This window comes from Malus sylvestris, chromosome 17 (assembly GCF_916048215.2).
Source record: "Malus sylvestris chromosome 17, drMalSylv7.2, whole genome shotgun sequence".
Lineage (NCBI taxonomy): Eukaryota > Viridiplantae > Streptophyta > Magnoliopsida > Rosales > Rosaceae > Malus > Malus sylvestris.
In genome coordinates, this window is record NC_062276.1 from 13,023,452 (window position 1) to 13,042,966 (window position 19,515).

The window sequence follows — 19,515 nt, forward strand, 5'->3', positions numbered from 1 at the left end:
ATATATATATATATATATATATATATATAGCATACTAGCCTTAATTCATTATGCTCCAACTCATCGCACTATAATCATGCATATAGGAAAACAATTAATCATGCATAAAATAGTGAACTGAGTTACCCAAATGCATCACTGGACCCATATTTGTCAACCCAATTGAGATTCCTTGACTCATTGCAGATTTGTGAAGTAAATCGCCATTGTTACAGATGCGCCGAACCAAAATCATCGCCAAAGTTATCGGCTAGAATCTCGTTGCCACCAATTCCTAGAAAAAGACAATTCCCATTCAGATTTCAATAATACAAGAGAAAACAATAGAACAAGGAATGAGTCAATATCAATATGAAGAATCATAAAGATAACACAATCTTCATTCAATGGTTTTTAACAACATAATTAGTTGATTAGAATACATCTTTATTCATATAAAGGATTAAGAAACCACAATTACCTCAATCTGTAGACATCATAATGAACACTGTGGAAGTAATAATTTTCAAAATTAGAACTATTATGTTTAAGATAAATGTGTTTTGCTAAATCACTTTATTGATCTCCAAAGAAGCAAGCAAGAATAAGTTTACCCTTTCCCAGATTGAAAAACACGAGTTTCTCCCCTTTTGGATCGACAATGGTAAAAAAAAATAATTTAAAAACATAATAAATCCCTAGTTTTCCCTTTTATGTTGCCAGGGTCAGAAATAAAAAACAAAAGAGTATTCCTAAAACGACGTCGTATTATCATTGTTCTATAAAACCAATAAATAGACTTGTTCTTTAACTTAATTCGCAATTAGTTTTGCAGATTGAAGGACCAGTGATTGAACTTAATTGAAAAAATCCATTGGCTCTTATACCACATGTAAGAATAAACTAGACTTAAAAGATTAATACACTAGCCAAGAACACAAGGATTAATCAACTAAATCACAATCCTTAAATTATGTATGTAATATAAGTGTAAGAACTGCAACAATTATACCAACACATACCTGCAGACATTTTTATGGATGAAGAAGCCAGGAAAACCTGCACACAACCTTCTCCTCTCTGCAAAACTCAATGCTCTCCAAGTTATAGGTAATTCGAACAATAAGAGCGTGTTTTGTGGGAGCAGGGGCTTGTGGTTTTATACTACAAGACCTGAATCACCCTATAGCAATCCCACAAGGAATACAAGACTGCATTCCTTATATCAATATCAGTTCTATTCTTAAGCTTATCAACACAGAGTTTCAATCCAAACCAAATTCGAATTAACTCTCATAAACATATTAAGACTTCCTTATAGCAATCTGAGACAACAAGGATTATTACCAAACCGTATGAATCACACTCATACTCTAACAGGTTCTGCTATATCGGTTTATACTATGCAAACAGCTAGCATTCCTATCAGTATTTGTGTTTCTCTTGATAAAACCAATAGAAACTTTATTTGGGGTAATGTGGATGATTGAGACAAACCGCACCTTGTGAGTTGGAACAAAGTTTATTGTCCTATGATTAAAGGGGGTCTTGGCATTAAAAAAGAAAATCAAATGAATAAGGCCCTTCTTGCTAAATCAGGTTGGATGTTACTGAATAAAGACAATGGTTTATGGGCTAATATGTGTAGGAAAAAAATATCTCAAACATGGTGAGGCTAATCTTTTTAAAATTAAAGCCTCAAAGGGTGCTTCTTCTTCTTATAGGAATATTACTCATAGTGTTGAGACCTTACATAAGGCCTGAAATGGAGAATTGGAAATGGTCAAAATACAAATTTCTGGTCTGATATTTGGGTTGGAAATGATACCTTGATTAATTATGCTCTGCCTTCAGTTCATGGTTTTGATCCAAATTTAAAAGTTGCAAACATCATTGAGAATGGGTCTTGGAATGTTGATAAGTTAAGTGTTATGATTCCTCCCTAAGTTATACAGAACATTCTTTGTATTCCGGCTGCTTTGTCCTGTGGTGGCAATGACTCAATGATCTGGAGTGGCACCAATAATGGAGAGGTCAATGTGAAAAGTGGCTATCTTATGAATTTTCCTAACCAGGAATTTGCTGATTGTTCTTGAGCTTTCATTTGGAATAGCAAGTTGCCTTAAAGTTAAATGCTTTCTTTGGATTTTGTCTCATGGTAAGTTACTGACTAATGAGCAACGTTTTAAATAACACATGTCTAGCAACACTTTTTGTTTGATTTGTAGTTATGCAGGGAAAAATATGTCTCATGTTTTCTCAAGCTGTCATGCAGCTATATGGGCCTGGAGAAATATTTATGTTCCACATCATCTTCATTGAAACCAATTTGATTCCTTCCTTGGTTGTATGGAGGCAAATTTAAAATGCAATGATCCACATGAGCTTGGGTTACCTTGGAATCTTGTTTTTGCTGTAGCCTTATGGTTCATATGGAAGTGGAGGTGTTGTGCTGTATTTTGTCCTAATTTTATTAAACCTCCTGATCCAAAGAAATGCATCTTGGAGTATTCTACTAAATGGCTCAAAGATAATGTTAGCATCTCTAGTAAACACAACCGTGTGCAGGTTGGCTTGGGTTCCTCCTCCGTCTGGGACTTTTTGTTATAGCCTTATGTACATACAATTTTTGCACAACTAGATACCAACGAGGAAAAGATTGAATAGCATAATTTGAGCATTACATGGTTGTTTGGTTTCCGAGAAAATGCTACAAAACAAAAGAAAATTGAAAATTTGTGCTTCATAATTGCTATTACTTTGGACGCACCGGAATTGAAAAACTAAAACTTTAACTAAACTGAACAAGGAGCTAGTTGTTCACTGAGTTAGCATTTCATTGAAGTTTTGGGACATCCACTTACAGCGCTAACATATCTCCGCAACCAAATAGGAGGGAAAGAACTTTCAATTTTTTGAAGAGGTGTGATATCCACACACTCCATTTTACTTCTTATACACCTTTTTAATTTTCGGTCGTTGGATCGAATGAATTGAAGAAGATTAACAGACAGAAATTATCAAGGGATGTGTGAGAAATAAAATGGAGCGTATGGATAGCACACTCCTTTTTTTATTTTATTTGGGGAAATTGAGTGGTGGAGTTTTGGTTACAATTAAGAAAACAACTCACCTTTGACGGAATTATATCGAAGAAGCGGAGGCAGGTGACAGGGGAAGTTGATTTGGTGGAAAATGGGTGATTCGAAGGGGCAATAGGGATTGTTGAAGGTCCCTGCCGCCATTTGCTTCTTGTCAGAGTGGAAAAGTTAGTTTTGGAGGGAAAAATAAAATAAAAGAATAAGTTTACCTTATAAGCCATTTCATTTATGTTTATTTCTGAAATGCCCCAGAATTATACCCAAGTGTCACTTTTACCCTGCTTTTGAAACTGAACAAGTTTACTCTCTTTTTAATTAGAAGATATCTTGGATTCTTGATCAATATGTCATTTACCTTATTGTTAGCATATCGATATTGTGGATCAAAAGTTAACAATTATTATGTACTTAACCAAGTAATGTGAGAATCTAAGCTTTTGTTACGTAGTTTTAGCTTGCATAATGACTATGAACCCAAGTACCTTATGACGTGCTTAATGTGACTTCATACGTCAAATAATTGTGAACAGATTTCAAAATACCAATATTCAATTTAGGCTCCACCACAAATTAATCACCATGATGCTCTATTTAGTTACAAACACATACACTTAAAATAGTACTTTCGTAATTTCGTGTTACTTATCATAGAACCTGAAAGGCATAAAACATTTTTATTAATAGGGCTAGGTTTGGTTGGCAAACCGTGCCAAATTACTTGTGTCACCTACCACCCATATATACATAATTACCGAAAATCAGTTACGGCTAGCCAACTATCTTCTTGCGGTTGCCAAAAATCGGTTTAGCCAAAATTATTGTCTGGTTCGGTTAATAAATGGCACAACCGGTGGTTTGCAAGTAAGGTACAAAAACAACAGCTCCAAACCATGCACCGACCCATAAATAACAAACTAGAAAAGAGAAAAAGAAGTTGCTGCCACTATTTTTCAATTGATGATAAGCCAACATAATCATGACTTAAAAAATTAAAATAGAAATCAAATCTAAACTTAATAAGCCAACAAAAATTGTCAGCAAATATAATCCAAATAGTTATAAGTTCACAAACTCAAAAGTCTAACTAATATAATTGTCTAAATTCAATTGTAGTAACTAATGCATAAACAAAAAACTTAAAACTCAAAAGTATAGTTCTAGTTATAAGATCCCCTTATAACCAGGGAGGTGTGCGTTGAAGAGAAGAAGAAAACTAAGAGATCAAGGCTGCTGGAAGTTGTGCAAGAGTTAGAAAAAAAACTAAACAACCTTTATTTTTTAAACTCTAAAACTGAGGAGTCATTTATTTTCTATAACCCTAAAATTGAAGAGTCAAGCATGTAAAAAATACCTAAAATATCTAAATAGAATACACACACACACACACACATATTGGTCGATATGGCATACTGCTGGTATAATAAATCCAATACCAAAGTCATACCATTAATTGTCGGTTTGGTATAATGCCAACCGATTATGAAAAAATGCCAAAACTATATCATACCATTATGAACCGATCAATATAGTTCAGTTGGTAAATCGGATTATGACAAAAAATTTCATCCCTAGTTATTAAGGGGAAAACAAGCGAAGAATTAGATGCAATGATTGCCACTCAGTACTGCGGTCTGATGGTATTTCTCTTCATTTGGAAGTGAGAGGTCTTAGGTTTAAATCTCGTAGATTACGAATTCGATACCAAATTAGGCTGCCCATTATGTGACTTTGTCGAACTCCCCATTTCCTTCGTGTAAAAATATCGATGTACTAAAAAAAAAGAAAAAAAGGAAAACCCTTTTAGGCCCTATTGTGTCTATCATACAATTGCACACACTTGATTTCTCCCTTTCCCTGCTTATCATCATCATCACCTCTTCAACCCCCAACCGTTTGTACAAACTGTCACTTTTCTTCTGTCTGCAGCCCCCTCCACCCCATTGACCGCCACAACATTTCCACACACATTTCTCTCCACTCCTCACCTATCAAAAACCCAATTGAATCAACAAACCCTAAACCCTAATTTTTCCCTCCAATGCTTCTCCAAACTCAATCTCTCATAACCCATTTGTCCCTTCCATTCCTTCCCTCAAAACCCACCCCCAAAATCCAATCTTTCTCTCACAACCCTAAGATGCTCGCTTTTGGCGGTTTCGGAGCCGACCCAGGTGGAAACGAAGACGCATAGCCACAGGCCGGTTCCAGCTGAGGTTTCTAGGACAATGATATGAATATAATAAGTGATAGGTTAAGTCACTTAGTAGAAGTAATATCAGGGTTAGTCCTTAAGTGGGTGATTAGTAGTTAAGTAGTGACTGGTGGTATTAGTTGATCTGAAAAGATGTATTAAAGGCTCACATGGAGCTTGTGCGATTCGGGTTGTAATTGAAATAAAAAATTATCAATTGAAAATATTGGGCTTCGGCTCCCCTTTCCTTTCTCTATCTTTCCCCGCCATTGTTCCCCTCTCTATCTGAGCTAGTTGCAGGTTTGAGATAGGGATCCGGAGTTGGTCTTTATCATTGGTATCAGCCTTCCGATCCTGGTTTTCCCTCTTGTATGCCCCGCCACACCGCCAATTCCAAGTACGCCGCCATGGACTCTCGCATGGATGTCGTGGAAGCTACTCTTGCTGATTTGCCTCAGATGCTTCAGGCGGCTATTTCCTCCAACAATGCTTCCTTAACGGCGTCGTGGGATCTGAAACTTCAAGCCTTCTTCGAGCAATTTCATCGTGAACAAGTTTTGCCTGGTGGAGGTGGCCAAACTTCAGATCCTAAGTCGCCCGCCACTTTTTCCGTTCATCCTTCACCGCTCTTCCATGATGATGTGGATCTTTGGAGTATTGCGACCCCTCGCCCTCCCCGTCGTGATGGTGGTGAGGGTGGCGACTTGACTTCTCGTCCTCCTGGGCAACCTCGCTTGGATTTTCCTCGTTTTAGTGAGGGCGACGATCCTCTGGCTTGGATCTATATGGCTGACCAATACTTTTCCTACTACGCCATTCCTGAGCATCTGAAGGTGGTTACAGTTTCCTTCCACTTGGATGGTGAACCATTACAATGGTTTCGCTGGCGCCAATGTTTGCAATCCACACCCTCTTGGTCAGAGTTCACCACCGCCTTTTGTCAGGAGTTCGGTCCTCCTGAATTTGAAGATAGCATGGAGTCTCTTTTCAAACTTCGCCAATCAGGAACTTTGAAGGATTACATTCTTGATTTCCGTAAGCTTGCCACTCGATCTAGTGATGTTGGTCCTGCCCTGCTCAAAAGCTGTTTCTTAGGAAGGTTAAAGCGTGAATTATAGTATGATGTTAAGTTGTTGTGCCCTTCTACGGTGCATGATGCAATTTCTATTGCTCTTCAAGTTGATGCTAAAGTGAATGCCCTGAAATCCTCCTTCCCTCGAGCTGCTAATACTTTGAAACCACCACCTACCTTACTACCCCAACTTCCTGCACCTCCACTTCGCCACATTCCAATTCCTTATAAGACACTCGCACCGGCTGAGGTTCAGTGCAAGAAGGAACGGGGTGAATGTTGGTTCTGTACAAAGAAATTGAGTCGTGATCACAAATGCCCCCATAAACAACTGTTGATGTTGGATGTTATGGATGATGAATTAGGGGCTGACCAGGGCGACACTGAGGTAATTCCAGAACTGTTGCATATGGAGTTGAGTGAATGTGCATTCTATGGCACCCCTGCCAATCGATCTGTGCAAACAATGAAAGTTGAGGGTCTTGTGCGGAACCAAACAGTGCGCATTTTGCTTGATTCTGGCAGTACTCACAATTTCTTAGACTCTCGATTAGCCAAGAAATGGGGTTGGGTGGCTGATGGCACTCCTGCCTTTGAAGTGATGATTGCTAATGGTGGAACAATTAAGGGCAGTGGTTGTGTTATGGATGTCCCTCTGTCCTTGGGAGGTTATAACTGTTCCATTGAGCTATTCTCTTTGCCTCTTGGAGGTTGTGACATGGTTTTGGGGGTCCATTGGTTATCCACTATCAGTCTTGTGCTATGGGATTTTCACTACTTGACTATGGAATTCAGCAAAGGGGGATACACATATCGGCTGCATCACAGTATTCCTCCTACGCCTTTAGTGCAAGAGATTTCTGTGCATCAACTTGATAAGGAATCGTATGACTTCAATCTGGGGGTGATATTGTATTCCATGGCTCAGGACAAATTAGAAGCATCTGACCTTACTCATTTTCAGTTACAGCAACTGCAGGAGGTTTTGGGCCAATTTGAGGCAGTCTTTGTTGTGCCTATTGCCTTACCACCCCCTCGCAACCATGATCATCAAATCCCATTGATTCCTGGTGCAAAACCTCCTAACATAAGACTCTATCACTATGGACTGGTTAAAAAATCTGAAATCGAGAAAGCAGTGCAAGAACTCTTGGATGCCGGATTCATCAGGCCTAGTCACATCCATTTTTCATTTCCAGTTCTTTTAGTAAGGAAGAAAGAGGGTACCTGGAGGATGTGCATGGATTACAGGGAATTGAACGCCATTACTGTGAAAGATCGATATCCCATTCCACTAATTGATGACCTGCTGGATGAATTATTTGGGGCACAATATTTTACTAAGCTGGATTTAAGGTCTGGCTATCATCAAATTCGTATGCACCCATCAGATATAGAGAAAACAACATTTCGCACTCATGCAGGCCACTATGAATTTCTGGTTATGCCTTTCGGCCTAACCAATGCCCTTGCTACCTTCCAAAACCTCATGAATGATCTTTTTAGGCCTTTCCTCAGGAGGTTTATCTTGGTTTTCTACGATGATATTTTAATCTATAGCACGACATGGGAGGATCATTTGCTTCATTTGCAAGAGACCTTTGTTGTTTTGCAACGGAATCAATTATATGTGAAGAAACAGAAGTGTGCTTTTGGTCAGAGCACTGTGGAATACTTGGGCCACATTGTCTCACGGGAAGGAGTATCTGCAGACCCTACCAAGCTTCATGTTATACTTGAGTGGCCCGTTCCTACTACTATGAAACAGTTAAGAGGGTTCTTGGGGTTAACTGGCTATTATCGCAAGTTTGTGCCAGGATACGGAAGGATTTGTCAGCCTTTATACCAACTCACTAAGAAAGGCAGCTTTGTATGGTCTCCTTCAGCTAATGAGGCTTTTGAGCACTTAAAAATAGTCATGGCATCACCACAGGTCTTGGCCCTTCTTGATTTTTCGAAGCCATTTGAGTTGGAATGTGATGCTTCAGGAAACGGGATAGGCGTTGTGTTGCAACAAGAAAGAATACCTGTGGCTTTCGCTAGCCAAGCCTTGGGACCAAAGAACCAAGCCCTTTTGACCTACGAGAGGGAGCTCATTGCTATAGTATATGCAATTAAAAAGTGGCAGAACTACCTGCAAGGTAGACACTTCATCATTAAGACTGATCACAACAGCCTTAAATATTTTCTGTATCATAGAGCCAACACTGCTTTCCAGCAAAAGTGGGTTTCCAAGTTACTTGGTTATGACTACGAGATTCAGTATAAACACGGTAAGGAAAATGTGGTTGCTGATGCCTTATCAAGAATTCCCACGCACAAGGATAGCTCAGATGTACCTGTGGAAGTGTCAATTAAAATGTTGGAATGCAGGGCTATCACCTATCCTTATTTTGGGTGGTTAGATGAATTAAGAAGAAAGTTGGAGCTTGATCCTTGGATTAAGAATAAATCACAGGAAGTGGCTCACTTCTTGGCCGACCCTTCGACGCATGCCAGTTCTAAGTTTAGCCATTTCCACTTGGATAATGGATTCTTGAAGTACAAAGGACGCATTGTTCTTAGTCCTACTTCGGGTTGGAAGTTCAAAGTGCTGGAGGAACATCATTGCACGCCCACTGCCAGACATCAAGGGGTGCTTAAAACCTACCAAAGACTCAAACGGTGTTTTTACTGGCAGGGCATGAAGCAAGATATTAAGGCATTTGTGTCAGAATGTGCTGTTTGCCAACAAAATAAATACGAAACAATAGCTCCACCGGGTTTACTTCAACCTCTCCCCATTCCAGAGAAAATATGGACTAGCATCAGCATGGATTTCATTGTCGGGTTACCGAACTGCAAGGGCAAGACTGTGATAATGGTGGTGGTTGACAGGATGTCTAAGTTTGCTCACTTCATTGCACTCTCTCATCCATACACTGCAGCTAGTGTAGTCCACCTATTTGTGGAACATGTGTTTAAGCTTCATTGCATGCCCTCTAATATAGTCAGTGATCGAGACTCCGTGTTCCTCAGTCAATTTTGGCAAGAATTCTTCAACTTGCAGGGCTCTAAATTGAGCATGAGTTCTGGATATCATCCCCAAAGTGATGGGCAAACCGAAGTCATGAACAGGTGCTTAGAAACATACTTGAGGTGTTTTGTGAGATATCAACCAAAGAAGTGGGTTAATTGGCTTCCGTGGGCTGAATGGAGTTATAATACCTGATACCACACATCTGCCAAGCTCACTCCATTTGAGATTGTGTATGGTATTCCTCCTCCACTTGTTATCACCTATGAACGGGGCACGGCTAAACTGGAAGTTGTGGAGCAAGCTTTATTGGAACGAGATCAGATGCTTGCATTGCTGAAATCCAATCTGGTGTGGGCTCAAACCCGAATGAAGAATCAGGCTGATAAACATCGCACAGAGAGGGAGTTTACAGTGGGAGATTGGGTGTTCTTGCGGTTGATACCTTATTAGCTGCAGTCATTAAATTCCCATACCTTCCACAAGTTACATCCTAAGTTCTATGAACCATTTGAAGTGGTGGAAAGAATGGGCAAGGTGGCTTACAAACTCAAGCTTCTTGAGGGCACCAAAATACATCCTGTATTCCATGTGAGTTGTTTGAAGAAAAAGGTGGGTTCTCAGATCACTCATATGGCTGCTTTACCAGAGCAAGTCACGGCTGGTTTGGAAGTGAAGAAACCACAGGATGTGCTACAGAGGCGTATGTACAAGAAGGGTGATGTTGCGGGAGTCCAAGTCTTGGTGTTGTGGGAGGGTTTGTCGGACAAGGAAGCTACCTGGGAGGACTATGATGAATTCATTGCCAGATTTCCCAACTTTGTTTTTTAAACCTTGAGGACAAGGTTGTTCTCCAAGGGAGGTGTAATGATATGAATATAATAAGTGATAGGTTAAGTCACTTAGTCGAAGTAATATCAGGGTTAGTCCTTAAGTGGGTGATTAGTAGTTAAGTAGTGACAGGTGGTATTAGTTGATCTGAAAAGATGTATTAAAGGCTCACATGGAGCTTGTGCGATTCGGGTTGTAATTGAAATAAAAAATTATCAATTGAAAATATTGGGCTTCGGCTCCCCTTTCCTCTCTCTATCTTTCCCCGCCAATGTTCCCCTCTCTATCTGAGCTACTTGCAGGTTTGAGATAGGGATCCGGAGTTGGTCTTTATCAGACAATTATGGAGTTGGTGTCTGTGGGCACGCTTTCTACTCTGACCCAAGAGGGTTGGCCTTTGGGCATTGGCGTCCGGTTCTCGGTCGACCCAGAAGGGACTCCGGTGTTGTGCTTGAATGCCTCTAATCGGCAGTTTTCTATTGACATGAGGTCTAGCTTCCATGTCCAGTTGCTTTAATGGGGTCTGATTTTTTTAAATTTAGATGATTGATTGTAAAGTTTAAGATGATTTTTGAGGTTTTTAAAGGGTTTCTGCTGTCGATTTTGGCGCGCAGTTAGAGCAAAGCGGGTTGCGAACACCTCAGTGCACGATTTTAGGCAGCATTGACAAACCGGAAGATAGGGCAATGTTGAAGGTAAATCAATTTTGTTCATGTAGAATAGGTTTACTGGAAAGTGGTTTGTTACTTGTGGCTTTACCAAGTGTGTTATAATATGGGTCAGCTCAGTGTTTGCGTGTTGCTTGAGTTGTAAGGAAGCACGTAGAAAGCATAATTGTTGCCGATTTTTTAGGACTAAAAATGGAATTCACTATGAGGGATGCAGAATTAGAAAAGGAGCATAGATGCTTCGTGTACCTAGTCCATTTCTGATTGAACCGTTTGCAGTGGGATAGAATACTAGGATGGTTATGTCAGACTGCCATGGTTTTTGTCAAGTAAATGTTAGAGTTATCACTTAAATGTCTGCCTTGCGTAACCTTTAAACAGTTTGATTTATGATTGGCCATGTGTCATATCGTGGTTTTGACGTGCAATATAGGGTTTTGGATGTTGTATGCTTGACATTAGGATTGGGTTGGATTAATGTTCGTGTGTGATGTTAGAACTTGTATTTCCATTCAGTTTTTGTACAGACATGAGTTCCAGCATATGTGGCTGGATTTATTTACTGGACTCAGTCCTCCGACAAAGCATACACAGGCCCACGTAGGTATTACGTGTAGTGGCCTTTTAATTCGATCCATTCTTAAAAGAAAAAAGGAAAACCTTATGATCCATTTAAAGCTCATAAAAAGCATTATGTATGATCTGTTTTAGTTTATGCTAGTATGTATTTGTGAGGTGAGAATGTATATCTTTTTAATCAGTATTTCATCTGGATTTCAATGCTGTTTCTTTCAGTACCTTCATTCAGTATGGAAAAAGAGGTTTGGAGAAGAAGTTGATGAAGATCTGATATATGTTGTTTCTGTGGAACAGGTACTTCAGTTGGAGGACTTTAAGAGGTATTATGGCATTTTCTTTGCTCCTGTGCTGGACTAGTAGACATACAGATAGTTATTTGCTATACACAATAGTTATTTGCTATACTGGTAGTCTGGTAAGACTGGTGTGGGTAAATCCTGCCAAGTTTTACCCCTAGTTCTTAAGTCAGCACTTATTTGAGATGGATTATGCAAAAGCAGTTCTGTTTTCTAACTCTTCTGATATTCTCACAGGTTGGTATGTGGGTTACATCTTCAGATTATAAAAAGGCACAACCTGATCCTCTTAGGGACTTTGCGGAAAAGCTGGTAAATGAGATAAACACCAACAACATTGAAGATATTAATCGTTTTTGCAACGTCTATGCTGATTTGAACTTCCAGGTTTGTGCCAACCCACTTTTTGTGATTGTTAGTTGTATTGGATATTGCAGTTGACACCTTGCTAAGCTGGTACTGGAAACACTGAACTATATACAGAATTCTTAACTTAAGTTAGACAACGCCAATCATAGTTGGAAGGGAAAAACTACAGTTGACCAGTAAATGTTTTTCTTCACCAAAAATGAAAAATAAGAAACCAGCAACCAATGAATGAGCTTTCATGTCCGGGGTTCATGCAATATGATGAAAAAAATCATCCTAGACTAATGGCATTCCCAACTAAACTGCCATGTTACTTTTCAATCACGCAAACCATAATTTGGACGCTCGCATGTTCAGCTGTACGGATCTGTCTGCAAAATTTGAGCACCTTTCATTTTTATCTACAGGATTTCCATAAACCAAATAATCATTCTACAAGAAGCTTAAATACATTTTAGCCCGAATTATTGAATCCTTTATCGACATTTCATGAGGACTTGTTTGTACATCACTTATATCAGTGATTCTGCGATGGTAATGGTAGTTTCCTTGTGCAGGTTTCTGAAGCAAAATAGGCTTTGACCTGCGCCTTTGGTCTCCTCAGGAAAGTATATTTGAGGTTTGCATTCCCTTCCCCAGGGATGTGACGGATGAGAAGGGTGTGAAGTCAATGTTTAACTGCATGTCTCAATTAGCTTGGGAGGTGGAAAAGAATTTCCATGCCCCAGATGTCGAAAGGGTGAAACAAGTTAAGCAGATAGCCTAAAAGAGTAAACGTTGTGCGTGCCGTGTCCAACTTCTTTTAGATGCACAAAGGGAAACTTGGTTGAACTTTGTTATGTTCCGAGGTTATGACGGCCAACTATTCCCCTCAAATTGAGCTTGGTGATTATGTACACGGCTTCCATATCCCACTGTTACTAACTCCCACAGATGTCTAAAATTAAAAATTCCAAAGCGAAAAATTGTGCCAATCTCATAAACCATTTTGGATAAAACAAACACAATTGGACAACGCTGCTAACAAAATAAGGACTAAAATGCACAAAAATACTTCAAAGAAGAAAGTGAAAGTACAAGTAAAAGACAGGGACTAGTATTGCAATTTACCCAAAAGTACAAGTCGCGGCAAAACATAAATAAAGACGAAACGAAACGAAAATAAAAGGAACCTCCACTCAGTGTCCATCCATCTCGTCATAGAAAGGTAATAAACCCTAGACCCTTTTTCTACCATTGAAGCAAGGTGAAGCTCTAATTAGGGTTTTTATAAATATCCTTTGTATTTAAATTAGGGTTTTTGTTATACGGGATCCTCTAATACCCTCGATTGATTGCATTTGGCGTTTGATGCAGTACTTATCTCTGAATTAGCAGCCCTAGCAAGAAAACCCAGATATCTGAAATGGGTTACGCGCAGCTGGTTATTGGCCCTGCCGGCAGCGGCAAGGTAAATTTCACCGCCCAAATTTTCTGTAGCACTCACTTGCATCACAGTCACATGGGCAATCAGTAAAATTTAATATTTTTTTTATGTTTTTGTGTACCCATTACTATTTTTTATGAGTGAGTTTGCTTTCCGGTCCATTTTTGCTCCAATTTGCACCAACTGTTTGAATGTGGGATTCTTGATACATGGGAATTAGGTGCTTGTAATTTTTTATGTTACTATGTATTTTTTTCTAGTTTTGATGAGTTTGCTTTGCTTTTCGGAACCATTTGGATTACTGATGTAATTGGGGCACCATTGTTTGTATGTGAGATACATCATAATCATATGGGCAATCACTATGATTAACATTTCTTGATGTTTATGTGTTCCCATTACTATCTTCTCAAAAAAAAATTAAAAAAAAATGTGTTCCCATTACTAGTTTTGACGAGTTTGTTTACTTCTTGTGACTGTCAATTTATTGCCCCAACAGTGTTTGAATGAGGAATACATTATAATCACACCAGGACCGCTATGATTGTGTTTTTTGATGTTTTTTATGTACCGATTACTAGTTTTAATAAGTTCGTTTACTTCTTGGAACCAGTCGACTTATTGCTCTAGCTTGCACGAACACTGTACGGCTATTGGGAGGAATATCAATATTGTTAATCTGGATCCTGCTGCTGAAAATTTTGACTACCCTGTGGCCATGGGTAAGTAATCAGTTCATTTATTTGCTCCCTTATTTAGTTTCATGAACCGCACTTGACTTGTTTTTTGTTATTTTCCCTCTCGCAGATATTAGGGAGCTTGTTTCCTTGGAGGATGTTATGGAGGAACTTGGTTTGGGTCCCAATGGTGGACTTTTATACTGCATGGAGTATCCTTTTTCCAAATTGTTCTCTAATTTTCTTCTGTTCTTTTCCTTCTTGTACTTGGAATGCTTGCCATTCTTTTGAAGGGCACGGACATGGAATGTTTGCGTGTGATAACAGCAGTGAATCATTTTGTACCACTTCTGGGTGTACTCCTCTCTCTAAATCTTATAATTTCTTTGGTGAATGTCCTTAATCTTGAATTCTAGACACCTGGAGGACAATCTGGATGAATGGCTCACAGAGGAATTAGACAATTACACGGATGATGACTACTTGGTTTTTGACTGCCCAGGTATCCATACTAATCCACATGTTTTGTTGTCATTATCTTGTCATGCATTGCAGTTGAGATCTGTTGATGGAAAAATGGACTACAATAAGGTTAAAGTTTTTCATGAATGATATTATTATTACATTACAAGGAAGAAACAATAGTACTAGCTAGGTGACATGTTTTCTGAGTTGACAGTAGGTACCCTACTATTAAAAGCAAACTTATTTCAAGGCTCTTAGTTCTCTGTGCATGGGTGTTTGGAGGAATTTTTGTGAAACATAATAATTTGAGGCTTCCACTTGTGTTATAGGCCAGATAGAACTTTTCTCGCATGTGCCTGTGCTTCGGAACTTCGTGGAGCATCTGCAGCGTAAAAATTTCAAAGTCTGCGTCGTGTACTTGCTTGATTCTCAGGTCTGTGATAAGTGTTTGTAGTTCTATCATGTAATCTTTGCTCAAACATTTCCTCTTCCTTCCTTGGAATTACTGTTTATTCTGTTTGTTCCCCCAAATAAATATATTTATTCTTCTATTTGAAACAGTTTATTACGGATGTGACAAAGTTTATTAGTGGGTGCATGGCATCTCTTTCTGCCATGATTCAACTTGAATTACCACATGTTAATATTCTCTCCAAAATGGACCTTGCACCGAGAAAAAAGGATATTGAAGAGTGAGTTACTCTATCCTCTACTACTTCCATTAACCCATCTGTATTGATCTGTTTAACTTATTAAATAGCTCAATTTTGTTTTGTATCTTTTATGTTTCAGCTTCTTGTATCCGGAGCCTCAAGTTTTATTGTCAGAGTTGAATCAACGCATGGCTCCTCAGTTTGCAAAGCTAAATAAATCTTTGATTGAACTAGTGAGTTATAGTGTGCATCTTTCTTATATAAATTGTCTCCATTTGAGTTTGTGAATTGGAGATAGCTGTTTAGCAAAGCATACTTCCTTCCGGATGAGATTTTCTTTATGGTTGTTCTGTATGTTTTTTTTTTTTTCCAAATCGTTCTGTATGGTTTGCTTTGGTCCCTTGGTTGTATTATCTTTATCAGTTATCCTGTCAGTTGAGGAGCCATGTAACCTTCACTTGACTTCGGCTGTGGGTTACATGGTAGAGGGTATGTATGATGTAGGGTTGTACCATGTCCTGTACTGACTAGCATCAAGTTTTGTGGTTATGGTTATGACTTGTGGTGGTTATAGGCGTTGTTTTGTAAACAAATTACTCATAATCTTACTGGCCACAGTCAGTGCATTAAGGAGTAACTATCTTGTTGGATTGTCAGGTCGATGATTATAGCATGGTGAGTTTTGTGCCACTAGACTTGAGGAAGTCAAGCAGGTACGCACTCTCTCTATGCACATTTTTCTGTATCTATCTGTGCACGTTTTCCTGTATGTCTTTTCTTGTTTGTGCAACTTTAATCTTATCTGGTGATCGCTGTTTTGCTCATCAGGCTGAGTTATGTTGGTCCTGTGAGATTTATCACTTTAAAATAAAGATGTTTGGCATTTAAAGTTTTGGTGTTGGAAATCCTTGGATAATGACATTCTGTTTAGAGTTCTCGGTCGTTATATGCTCACGATAATAGGTTTCTTAGGTTGAACTAGGGAGGACCTTGTTATTTGGGTCTGAAGCTGCAATTTTCTGATCCAAAGTTGAATGGCACTTTTCTTTTATTTTTTGTTGGGCCGCTGGAGGGAATGTCATCTGTGTAGCGTTAGCGCAAAGCAGTCTCGTATATTTCTATTCCTTCGTGGGTGGTTTGACTATACATTATTCTGTCGTTTTGTTTGTCTTAGGACGAAAATCGTCAAATACTGTGAGGCAAATTATCTTAGATACTTATACTTGGATTAAAACACTCCTGGACTGAATCAAGTGTCGACGTAGTGGATGACAACCGTACATAGTTTATTACTCATCATTCGATGAACCAGAGAACATGGCTTGGGATTGATTTGATAAAAGCTTGATGGGGTGGTAGAAAGTCATAGGATTTGGCATTGCTTTATCCTTTTTTCTCTGTTTGCATCATATATTTCTATTTTTTTTTGTGTTTTCGTTACTTGGTATTGACTGTTTGATTAACGGGGACGTATGATCTTCACTTCAGTTGCTTTTTCATTTTTGATTTATATCATCTACAATCAGAGAGTAATGTTGGGGTTTTCCTTTTTACAAATATCTTTTTGGCAGCATGAGCTATGTTTTGGCTCAGATCGATACCTGCATTCAGTTCGGAGAAGATGCCGATGTGAAGGTTAAGGAATTTGATCAGGAAGAAGGTGACTGAGCTTATTAAACCTTTTACCTCTTGATATTGAAATTACCGTTGCAGCCCCTGCTGGAGGTGTTTTGAACCGTGAGGAGTGAAAAAAGGTGACTCAGGGTAGTATTGTCAATATACAAGACCAAATTATTAACTTTTAACTTTTGAATTATCAGAATTATATGAAAGATGATAGCGCATTTGTGGTTTTTGCCTCTGAATGATGGAATAATGTAATTGTTATTTAAGAGAATTTGTTGTATTTTGTGAGGGCAAAAAACTACAAGAGGCTACATTTCGTTCAGAAATACAACATGTCGATGTGCATCGATACCAAACGCATTTTTATGCGTATAGATTGATCTCGTATCATCCAACGGTTGAGATTTGTTTATGCATGCCGGTGGAGAATTGAATTATCCGTTTACGCAAGTGAGTGTTGAACGCAAAACTTAGATCAATTGGGGAAAAAAGTCGGATAAAAAAAGGGAAGTTTAACGAAAAGCACTTGGTACTGTTCACTTTAACGAAAAATCACATTTTTACATTAAAAAGTCAATCATGTACTATTCACTTTATCCTTTATTTTGTCCTTATCATTAAAACTCAAAGTTTTTAAGTTCTTTTTATTAGTTTTCCTATAAAAAAAAAGTCATATCAAGGTCAAAGAAACTTGTGAAATTAGGTAAATGATCAAAAAATAAATTTTAATTATTGAACTAATCAAGATAAAATATCAACCATCAATTTGGCCAATTTCACAAGAAATTTTAGAATTTTATTTCCTTTTGGTTGGCATTGGCAATGAGGGATTTGATCAGTTCATCCAATTTCTTATCCGACGATCCACCTTTCTCCACGGCACGCCTCGCCGTGCTCCCCAGTACTCTTGCCCTTTCCCTAGCCCTCCTCCCTTTCTCACCTCCCATCAGCTCCCTCACTCCATCACAAATCACATGGCGATCAACGGTCTTGATCTTCTCTGGTTTAACCATCAACCCTGCTTTCAATCCCACTGCAACATACTTGGCATTCAGTGGCTGCTCTGCTCCCATTGGCCAAGCCAATAATGGGACCCCCATTGACAAGCTCTCCATCACGGAGTTCCACCCACAGTGGCTCAAAAACCCACCCACCGTTGGATGCGCTAGGATGCTCCGCTGGTCCACCCAATCACGTACAACAAACCCTCTCCCTTCCACCCTTCTCTCCCACCCTTCACCCGCCCTCCAAGTCTTCGATCGAACGGCCCATATAAACCGATACCCCGCCATCTCCAACCCGTAAGCGATCTCGTCCATCTGGTCATCCGACAATCGGGCTTGTGTACCAAACGACACGTAGATCGCCACACCGGATCCGTCCTGCTCGTCGAGCCACTTGATGTACGGACACGATACACTCTCATTGCGGGGCCTATCGTCCCCTTCATAGAGTGGAACCGGCCCCACACACCATGCTTTGGCATGCTTGTAGAAACCTTCCAATGCAGCAACGTACTCACATTCAAGCTCTTGGAAGCTGTTGACAATCACACCCCAACTATTCTTATCCACCTCTTCGACTTCTGAGATGACGCGTTCAAATGCGTCATTCGGATCAAGGGATCGAGGAGGTAAATCGGATATATCCAACGTGAAGGGAAGTGCCAAATTTGGTAATAAATCTGTTGACTCCAAGTCTAAAGTCTTCTGGCGTTGACGTTGGTATTGGCATCGGACGTGCATAGAAGCGGCTTTAAGAACAAGCATAGGCAGTACACCCATTCCATGTGACACAACACGTGGAATGTCGAATGATCGACACGTGTCCAACGTCCAACTGAGGAAGAAGTCTGAGATTACACAAAGTGGCCGGGAACCACCGTCGACCATATCATGCAGAAGGGTTTCGAATTGTGGTCTCATTTGTTTGGTGGCAGTGACGAAGGGAACCCACGAGTTTATTGAAGGAAGGTCGGCGGTATTCTCACAGCCCTCCGGAAGGTCCGGGACATGTGGAAACGGCACAACGGAGACGGTGATGGACATGTGGTTTGAGAGTTTGGAGTGGATGAACGGTGCATTTAGTGGGGTGGTGACGATGGTGACTTTTAGGCCACGGTTTGAGAGTTCCCTTGATATGTCTAGCAATGGAATGGTGTGGCCTTGAGCCATGAAGGGGAATATAACTACGTGCGGCGGTGGTGGAGGCGGCAGTGAGGGTGAGGGTGAGGAAGTAGCCATGATCTCTCTACAACTATCAGAATTCGAGTGAGTCGGAAAAGATTTTGAGTTGGGTTTTTTTATAGAGTTTAAATGTGTTCATTGTTCATAGGATTTTGTAGAGTTTAATAGGTTTTCCAAAATACATAGATTTTGTGAGGCGCCTCCTTTTTATTCAATGTATTTACAATTAATCTGTGATTATATATTCAATTCTTTGTATTTTGCCCTATCTTTGCCCAGTGAGTAGATTTTCTTTGCAAATGTGATTGGAAGGACGACTGAATACACATGATTAAGTGCACCAAAAGATAATGAAACAAGAAGGAAATATGACTAATACG

The 19,515-nt window shown here is 39.5% G+C and overlaps 3 protein-coding genes across 4 annotated transcripts; 2 read left to right on the forward strand and 1 right to left on the reverse strand.

The window, feature by feature from the left end:
• The first annotated feature begins 10,269 nt into the window (after positions 1-10,269).
• On the forward strand, positions 10,270-12,998 carry LOC126612028 (glutamyl-tRNA reductase-binding protein, chloroplastic-like). The gene is made up of 6 exons (XM_050280324.1): positions 10,270-10,695; positions 10,802-10,885; positions 11,375-11,458; positions 11,654-11,731; positions 11,971-12,120; positions 12,660-12,998. Exons 1-6 carry the CDS (start codon positions 10,534-10,536, stop codon positions 12,675-12,677), a joined length of 576 nt encoding a protein of 191 aa, XP_050136281.1. The 5' UTR covers positions 10,270-10,533; the 3' UTR covers positions 12,678-12,998.
• A 149-nt stretch (positions 12,999-13,147) lies between these two features.
• On the forward strand, positions 13,148-17,305 carry LOC126612027 (GPN-loop GTPase 3-like). Of its 2 annotated transcripts, none has more exons than XM_050280322.1 (10): positions 13,148-13,309; positions 13,459-13,552; positions 14,142-14,250; positions 14,336-14,417; positions 14,622-14,707; positions 15,000-15,103; positions 15,232-15,362; positions 15,463-15,556; positions 15,981-16,036; positions 16,895-17,305. In XM_050280322.1, the coding sequence occupies exons 2-10, from the start codon at positions 13,508-13,510 to the stop codon at positions 16,989-16,991; spliced, it is 804 nt and encodes a 267-aa protein (XP_050136279.1). In that variant the 5' UTR covers positions 13,148-13,309; positions 13,459-13,507; the 3' UTR covers positions 16,992-17,305. The 2 variants fall into 2 exon arrangements, with proteins under 2 accessions (XP_050136279.1, XP_050136280.1); XM_050280323.1 differs by having other exon boundaries at positions 13,254-13,348.
• Positions 17,306-17,737: 432 nt separating this feature from the next.
• On the reverse strand, positions 17,738-19,192 carry LOC126611808 (UDP-glycosyltransferase 90A2-like). The gene has a single exon (XM_050280161.1). It carries the CDS (start codon positions 19,190-19,192, stop codon positions 17,738-17,740), a length of 1,455 nt encoding a protein of 484 aa, XP_050136118.1.
• Positions 19,193-19,515: the final 323 nt, after the last annotated feature.